The sequence below is a fragment of the Nicotiana attenuata genome, unplaced genomic scaffold (assembly GCF_001879085.1).
Source record: "Nicotiana attenuata strain UT unplaced genomic scaffold, NIATTr2, whole genome shotgun sequence".
In the NCBI taxonomy this organism is placed as follows: domain Eukaryota; kingdom Viridiplantae; phylum Streptophyta; class Magnoliopsida; order Solanales; family Solanaceae; genus Nicotiana; species Nicotiana attenuata.
The window spans coordinates 30,215-38,401 of NW_017670830.1; the positions used below are offsets into that span (position 1 = coordinate 30,215).

At 33.1% G+C, this 8,187-nt stretch overlaps 1 protein-coding gene across 1 annotated transcript; it reads left to right on the plus strand.

Moving 5' to 3' along the window:
* The first annotated feature begins 1,944 nt into the window (after nucleotides 1-1,944).
* On the plus strand, nucleotides 1,945-4,335 carry LOC109243739 (E3 ubiquitin-protein ligase RMA1H1-like). Its single transcript, XM_019410717.1, has 2 exons — nucleotides 1,945-2,064; nucleotides 3,255-4,335. Exon 2 carries the CDS (start codon nucleotides 3,296-3,298, stop codon nucleotides 4,022-4,024), a length of 729 nt encoding a protein of 242 aa, XP_019266262.1. The 5' UTR covers nucleotides 1,945-2,064; nucleotides 3,255-3,295; the 3' UTR covers nucleotides 4,025-4,335.
* Nucleotides 4,336-8,187: the final 3,852 nt, after the last annotated feature.

The window sequence follows — 8,187 nt, forward strand, 5'->3', positions numbered from 1 at the left end:
GGAGAGTTATCACCAACACCTACTACGAGTAGTTGGTGCTTTCTTGGGATTGAACTTTTCTTTCCCATAAATTAGAAGGAACAAACAAAAATATCAAGACGAACGAAAGACAGCATAATATACGTAATCGAGTGAATCTGATTTATTATATCATTGACTACCTATTTTAATGGGACCAATTAAGCTTATTCTCTGAATCCTTCGTAAGATATAATCAATCAGTACTCCACACGTCTTGCAATTAACCAAATCTCTACCGTCAAGTTTCTTTATCCACTAGTCCCTCCGTTCCACTTTGAGTGATTTTTTCTAACTTTTTTTTTTTGTGGTTCACAATATTTGATTTTTTCAGATATAAAAAAGAAATTTATTTATTTATTCAAAAGATGTCTTTAGAATAAAGAGCCTAGGAGTAGTTTGTTATATTTCTAATGAGCAAATTAAGGTTAATATGATCAATTTCATTATTAATTAATGCTAAAAATTGAATATCTTAATATGTGTGAAAAGAACCAAACAATCACTTAAAGTGGACGGGAGGGAGTACTGATTTGGCACACCTATTAATATTACTATATCACCCCTATTTATTATATGTTGAAAAATAAAGTAGAAACAAGTACTCCCTCCTGTCTACTTTAATTGATTTGTTGGTTATTTCACACATATTAAGGAATCCACCTTTTAGCATTAATTAATATAAAAAATGACCTTATTAACTTGTTCATTGGAAATGCAACAAATACTTTTAGGTTTCATTCTAAGGGCAACTTTAGAAGAAAAAAAAGTTACTTGATATATGAAAAAATAAAATATTATGGACCACAAAAGAAATATCAAAAAATCAATTAAGGTGGACCGAAGAGAATAGTGTTTAATAAGAAAGGTAAAGTAGGTATAAAATGGTAAATTATTCATTGACTTTCGAAACTAGACAAGTAAAAGTGAATATTATTTATTTTAGTTTAGTGAACAAGTAAACTTGGACGGAGAGGTAGTTTCTAGAGAAAAGAGACGTTTTAGCACACAATTTGGAAGTTGCAATTTGACTCGAGGTATTATAGTTCTAATAACTTGATATATTGCAAGAACGCGTAAAATACTACTAATTGCAGTATTGATTACAATTTACAAGTATAAAGCAGATAATGACTTGCTTATTATTTTAATTAATAGCATTATTATATATAGAGTCAGAGGATGTGTACTCAGGATTAAGAAACTGCCAATAGGTCCGCAAGTGTGAAACGAAAGCTAAAGCGCGGGGTCCATCAACACCAAAAGTGGTGAATACATAAAAACCTAAAAGAATAAAGATATTGGGTGAAAAAGACCGATGAATTGACTTAATATTATCGAATAATAATACTTGTGAAAATAGCCAAAAAAATTAATTTAAGTGGACCAGAGAGAATAACTTATTGCAACATCTTTTAATATAAAAAGATATGTTTTTTTTAACAAACTAAAAATTACATTATTTTATTAGAAAATGTTATCCAATAAACCAAAAAGAGTTTAATTTATACACTCCCTTTACCTTGAATTGAGTATTTAGTTATTATTTGAATGTAAATAAAGACAGGAATAAATCTGAAAAATGAAAAAGTAGGGAAAAAGTTTTGTACTTTTTTCTATTTATAAGAAAAATCAATAAATACTAAACTAAAGGTATTTGTTAAAAGCCAAAAAGTAGCAACAGAAAGTGGAAAAATCCAAACAAAAAGAAAAAAGAGTAATCCTCATCCTCCGTCAGCGCCACGTCAATAGGCGAAGGCAAAAAAAACCGGCCCCATTGAGATGTTATCCAGAAGAAGTTGGCAAGTAAAATGAGTACGAAGATTTTATTACTCACGCGCTAATAAATTTCCTATACATACAGTTCCAGTTGTATCTATAGGCGCGTCTTTGTAAAGCACACTATAAATATAAAGCCAAACCCAAAATCCCTTCATTCTATCTTCACTACTTGCTTTCTACATCTAAAAACCTCCATTCTTTTTAGCTTTAACTCAGTCAGCATAACATTACAAAGGACAATATTCTTGATTTAAATATATTCAGGTATTTATTTTCTTTCCTTTTTAATATCTATGTTTTCATTTATATTTGATTGAAAAGATTCAAGAGTTTTAATTTTTAAGATTTGTTCCCTAAAGTTTTTCTTCAAACCTGTAGCTCTTTAATCTATTGCATTTAACCTGCTAGAGTTATGTCTTATTGCCTTTTTAACCCCCAAAAGTTACCTGGAAAAAAGAGAGTTTTCTTTGCTTTGGTTGGGATTGGGGGGGGGGGGGGGGGTAGGGAGAGGGGCGTAGGTAGATATAAACTTATAAGAATTTTTGAAAACTGTTTTTGGTAGTACTCTAAGCAACAAAAAGAAATTGATCTCGAGATTAAAGTTGTTATTACTTAGCTAGCGTTTGGACATAGATTTGGTTGGAACTTGAAAAACAATAAGTTTTTAAAGTTGAGATAAAAATAGTTTTTGAAAGTTGAAATTGCGTTTGGACATGAAAGAAATTTGAAGTTTTGTGAGTAGAAAACTTCAAAAACTAATAAAGAACTGTTTTTGGGATATGAAGCTAGCGTTTGGCCATAGAATACAAATTTATTTTGAAAAATCTGATTTGGGTGAAGTTTGGTTTGAAGATGAAAATGTGTTTGGACATACGTTTTCAAAATATATTTTCCAACTTTATTTTGGAAAAAACATGTGTATAGTTCCCAAGTTTTAGGATTTTGGCCCAAAATCAGCTCAATAGCTGATTTTGGGATTTGAGATTTGGGATTTGGCCAAAATATGGGCAAAATTTATGGCAAAACTCATGGCCAAACGGGGCCGAAGTCAAAATCTGCCAAAAAATGGTTACAATCTATAAACAAACAGATATTTGAAAACAAAATTTTGGAAAAAAAGCTCCCGAATTTTATTGCCGAACGGGAGCTTAAGTAATATGAATTGCAAAATTTACTTCTTCGTAGAGATCTTTATACTCTTACTAGTAAATCAAACATCATAGTTGGACCTTTGCCTTACCCCTTTGAATACTTTAAGAACCAACACTTAAGAACTTTTGTGCAACTTGAATTTAGAAGGACAAAGTCAAATATTACAATTATGTTTCAGTGTCAGTGTTTGCAAATCTCCATACTAGTTATATCTAAATAATTTCCACATATTTTTGTTTGTTCTAGCTGCGTCGATATCCTGTAATACTGATCCTTTTCTCTCTTGGAATATGTTTCTACAGGCGCTAATAGCAATCTAGAAAATTACATCGAAAAGTAGGGTATGGCCCTAGATCTTCATTTCCAAGAGCAAACAGCAGAGGCTGCCTTTGACGAGCGTCCTACTCCCTTAGAGAAGTGGAAGACGACGTTTGATGATGAGCGTGAAGGCAATCCCTCTGGTGGTTTTGATTGTAACATATGCCTGGATTGTGTGCACGATCCCGTGGTTACATTTTGTGGTCACCTCTATTGTTGGCCTTGCATCTACAAGTGGATTCAGTTCCAGAGCATCCCTTCAGAAAATTCGGATCACCAACAGCCTCAATGCCCTGTTTGCAAGGCTGAAGTTTCACAAAAAACCTTGATTCCACTCTATGGCCGCGGCCAAGTTACAAAACCATCTGAAGACGACGTTCCAAGTAAAGGCATGGTCATACCACAAAGGCCTCCAAGTCTAAGATGTGGGGGTCACACACTGATGTCAACTACCAATTCACATCCATTCCAGCAACTTCACCATCATAGCCTGCAGTCTCAAACACATCAGTCTTATCCTGCCATCCCTGATGGCACGACAATGAACGTGTTACATCCCATGATTGAGGAAATGGTTTATGCACGAGTATTTGCAAATGCATCACCAACGTTGTATTCATATCCAAATTCATATCACCAAGCAGGGAGCAGTAGTTTGAGAATGAGACGGCAACTATTACTTGCTGATAAATCACTTGGTAGAGTATATTTTTTCCTCTTCTGTTGTGTAGTGGCATGTCTCCTCTTGTTTTAACCACTTTTTCCTCTAAATTTGTATACATGTAGAAATATGAGTACAATAGTAGATGATGAAATATACGGGCTTGGCTCAATGTGACATGTTGCCGAAGCTTTTCCATCTTTATTCTGGCTAGGATTTAAGTTAGCACTGACAGTGTAAACACTCTTTAGATAATTAAGTGTGCATATACAAGATGTTGTTTATTGCAGAATTACCACCTTATGCTAAGGGGGTGTCAATTTGACACCCCTTCACCTGAAAATTGCACTATTTAGCTAGGTTTAAAAGTTTATTTTTATCTATATATACTATATGTTGACTCCCCTTATTTTCTTTGTGTGTTTAACTTTTTTTTTTTTTAATTTTGACACTCCTTAATAAGATTCCTGGCTCCGCCACTAAGTAGCGACTGCTATTTCTTGTCTGGAAAAAGGAGAGGAAAAATAGCTATTCATATCGGGGCTTGGAAGTTCTGTTAATGTTAAAGCAAATAGCTAATCTTCATGAAGTAACCAACAGTAGAGGTTTTAGAAAGGTTGAATAAGTCTTTCCTTGGTCAAACTATGTATTATTTCTTCCTCAAATATACATGTCTAAATTCCAGATATTTTTTAGTAGTCATCTAGATTCTCAAGGAATGTCAAATTTTAATTTCTTTGCTTGAGCTGGAAACACACTACTTCTGATGCTCATCTTGATTCAGGGAGATTTGCAAAAATAGCATTTTTTCAGTGTTTAGCCTATATCTTGCCACCCTCCTATCAGTAGGAATTTTTCCATATCCGCGAAACAATTGTTGGTCACTAAACAAAGATATCATATGAATTTATGTGTTTGAAAAAGGGCATATGGCCATTAATGTGTTCCGCTCAATAAATGTGTATAAGGCTTGTAGATGCATTATATAAAAGAAAGTTTATCTCAAATTATATATTGGAGATAAAATATGCTTTCGTGCTCTTGCAATTTGATTTTGTGGAGCAAGACAAATCCAATTCAACAGCTAGTCAATAACAACAACAACAACTACTCAGTAAAATTCCACATAGTGGGATCTGGGGAGGGTAATGTGTACGCAGACCTTACCCCTGCCCCGATAGAGCAGAGAGGCTGTTTCCGATAGACCTTCAGCTAAGAAAGACGGAAATAAAAAACAAGAAAAGAGAATTCATTAGTAACTCCAGCAGAAACCGTTATAGTAACAGAACCATAAAAACCAAAAGATGAATGACATGCAATAACAGTAACCAGAGTCTAAGGCATCTAAGATAAACAACAAGAATAGTGTGGGTTCAACATAAACTGCAAGCCATCTAAGATCAACCCTAATTCAACCCCGCCTCACCCCCGGTATGAAGTAAGGAAAGCTCTACTAACCCCTATCCTACAACCCTAATGTTTGACCTCCAGGCCTTCCTATCAAGGGCCATGTCCTCGGAAATCTTCTGGCGTACCATGTCCTGCCTGATCACCTCTCCCCAATACTTCTTAGGTCTCCCTCTACCTCTCTCGTACCCACCACGACCAATCGCTCACACCTCCTCACCGGTGCATCAAGGCTTCTCCTCTGCACGTGCCCGAACCATCTGAGCCCTGCTTCCCGCATCTTGTCATCCACAGGGGCGACGCCCACCTTCTTCCGAATATCTTCATTCCTAATCTTGTCTATCCTAGTCAACAAGCTAGTCAATGACAATGAAAAAATTTAGAAAATAAGAGATTTTTAAAAAAAAAAAAAAAGTAAAAGCAGAATGAAAGGTACAGTCCTATATTGACAATGACGAGCTTTTTCACGAAGAATGCTTCGCTCCAACTGCGTCAGAAAGTTTTCGTCTTCGATCTCTCTTCGCAACACATTTTTAGGGCTAATACTTTCTCTCAGCAACTTCCTTTTATTTTAAGGGACCGAGTGTAATGACCTGGCCGGTCGTTTCATGAGTTATAGCCCCGCTTTCCCCATTTCTGCTTCTTTATGTGTTCTTCAGCTGTATTTCATCATATCGTATTAGTTGGTTCGGGTTCGGAGTGAATATTAGTTCATCTCTTATTTTGAATATTTAATCTTAATTATAATTTTATCCACCATAAATTTTATTTTCAAAGAGTAAATAATTGATATGACATTTTACTTTTAGATCTTTATGTTTGTAGAATCATTAGTGGTATTGACTCTTACCAACCATTTTTTTCTCTTTTTGACTCATTTATTTCTTATATATTTTCTTAGTTTTTGTTTAATTATTGGGTATCTTTTAATATAATACGAAAATTGATTAAACAAATATTATTTGAGTAGAAAAATAGTTCAAATATAACATAAAAATATATTATCGTGGGAGTATTTTGTTTTCTTTCAATTTCAACGCTTTATACATTCCATTTAATATTACTTTTATGTTTTCTTCTTATTGGATATTATGTAGTAGTTATGTATTGCCAATATAGAAGATTCTTATGAAATTGATTGGGAAAATGTATAAGTACCCCTCCTATGACCGAATTTCCAACTATACACCTTTCCTTTTTGAGGATCTTTTACCCTCCTAAACTATTATAAAGTAACATTATTGCCACCCGAAATGCTAACGTGGCAAAGTGTGTGTTTCACTCTCTCAAAGAGAGTGAGAAGCACAAAACTTTACTTGCTGGTCTTTTTCTTTTTCTTTTCTTTTTATTAATCTTTTGTCTTTTACACTTTTTTCTTCTTCCCGAGATGGCAACCACCGCTAAAAGGCATTAAGCTCCATTTACAACACCATTCCTTTGAAAATTCATTTTTTAATTTTAGATTGGTATTTTTTCCTCAAACTTTTATGGGTTCATTCTTATCTTTGCATTAGCAAGAAAATAATATTAAATTTGATTATAGATACACGTGTCATCTTTTTATTGGATATTACACTTAATTAATTATGAAAATAACTTTAAAAATATTTTTTCCTTTTCTTTTCGAAAATATACAATTCTTTTCTTAAAAATTCAGCAGCAACGACGACGAAAGAAATTATCATTACGTGAATATTATTTCTTGACCGAAATCGATATTGGAAAATTAAAATTTTGGACTTCATTGTTGTCATGTTGCTACTAGTCATGAAAGAATAGAATAATATATCAAAATAAGGAACATAATGAGAGAGAAAATAAAAGAGTGACAAAATATACATTGGCAGGCGAGTGTGTTTCACCTCCCAAGAAACATCTGGTTACTGACGTTCAAGGAGATATTTATTCCATTTTAGAATAGTTTAGGGGGTAATAGGATTCCCTTAAAGAAAAGGTGTGTAGTTGGAACTTCGGTCATAGGTTGAGGGGGTACTTATGCATTATCCCAAATTGATTTTATTAAACCTTCCTACATATTTTTAATAAGTATTTAATAAACAAAATTTTATTAATTTTAAAATATTAAATATTAAAAATTAGCATAGAAGGTATTGTAGTCCAAAAAAATAGGTTATTGCAGTTATATCTTTTCCTTGTGAGTTCTTCCGTTAAATATTTTAGGGCTATTTTGATATATTAATATTGTATTTATGCTTTTACAATAATATAGGCTTTCATTTTTTTAAATGAATATGAACAATATAATACAATCAAATTAAATTGATGATAAGACATTTTAACACGTTTTCAAATTAAATTGGTAATACGTGTAGGCTTTCATTATAGACAAAAGAAAAAGAAGTAAGGATAGTTGGTATATATTACATCTAGAATGTCACATTTCGATTTGACAAAACATAAAGTGTTTACAGGCTATTCAATAATGGACAAATGACAAATTACGTGGGGCTATCTATTCCAGATCAAAAGTGATCAAAATTTAAAGAGAAGACAAGTATTATAATGTCTGACGAACTCAGAAATTCTCACTATTCTTCTAAGACTTGTCTCCTCTTTCTAGATCATTCTAGGACTCACGAACCATATCTCCATATGCCGTCATTTTCAAGTCTAAAAGAGTAAAATTATACAACAACAACCACAAACTCAGTATGTAGATTCCCAAGTTGGATATGTAAAAGGTAATGTATACGCAAATCTTACCTCTATCTTGAAGGTAAAGAGATTGTTTCACATAGATCATCGACTCAAGAGAAGAGTAAAATTATACTTGGATATTACTACTAATACAGTATTTAGATACTGATTTTGCATACCCATTATAAAAA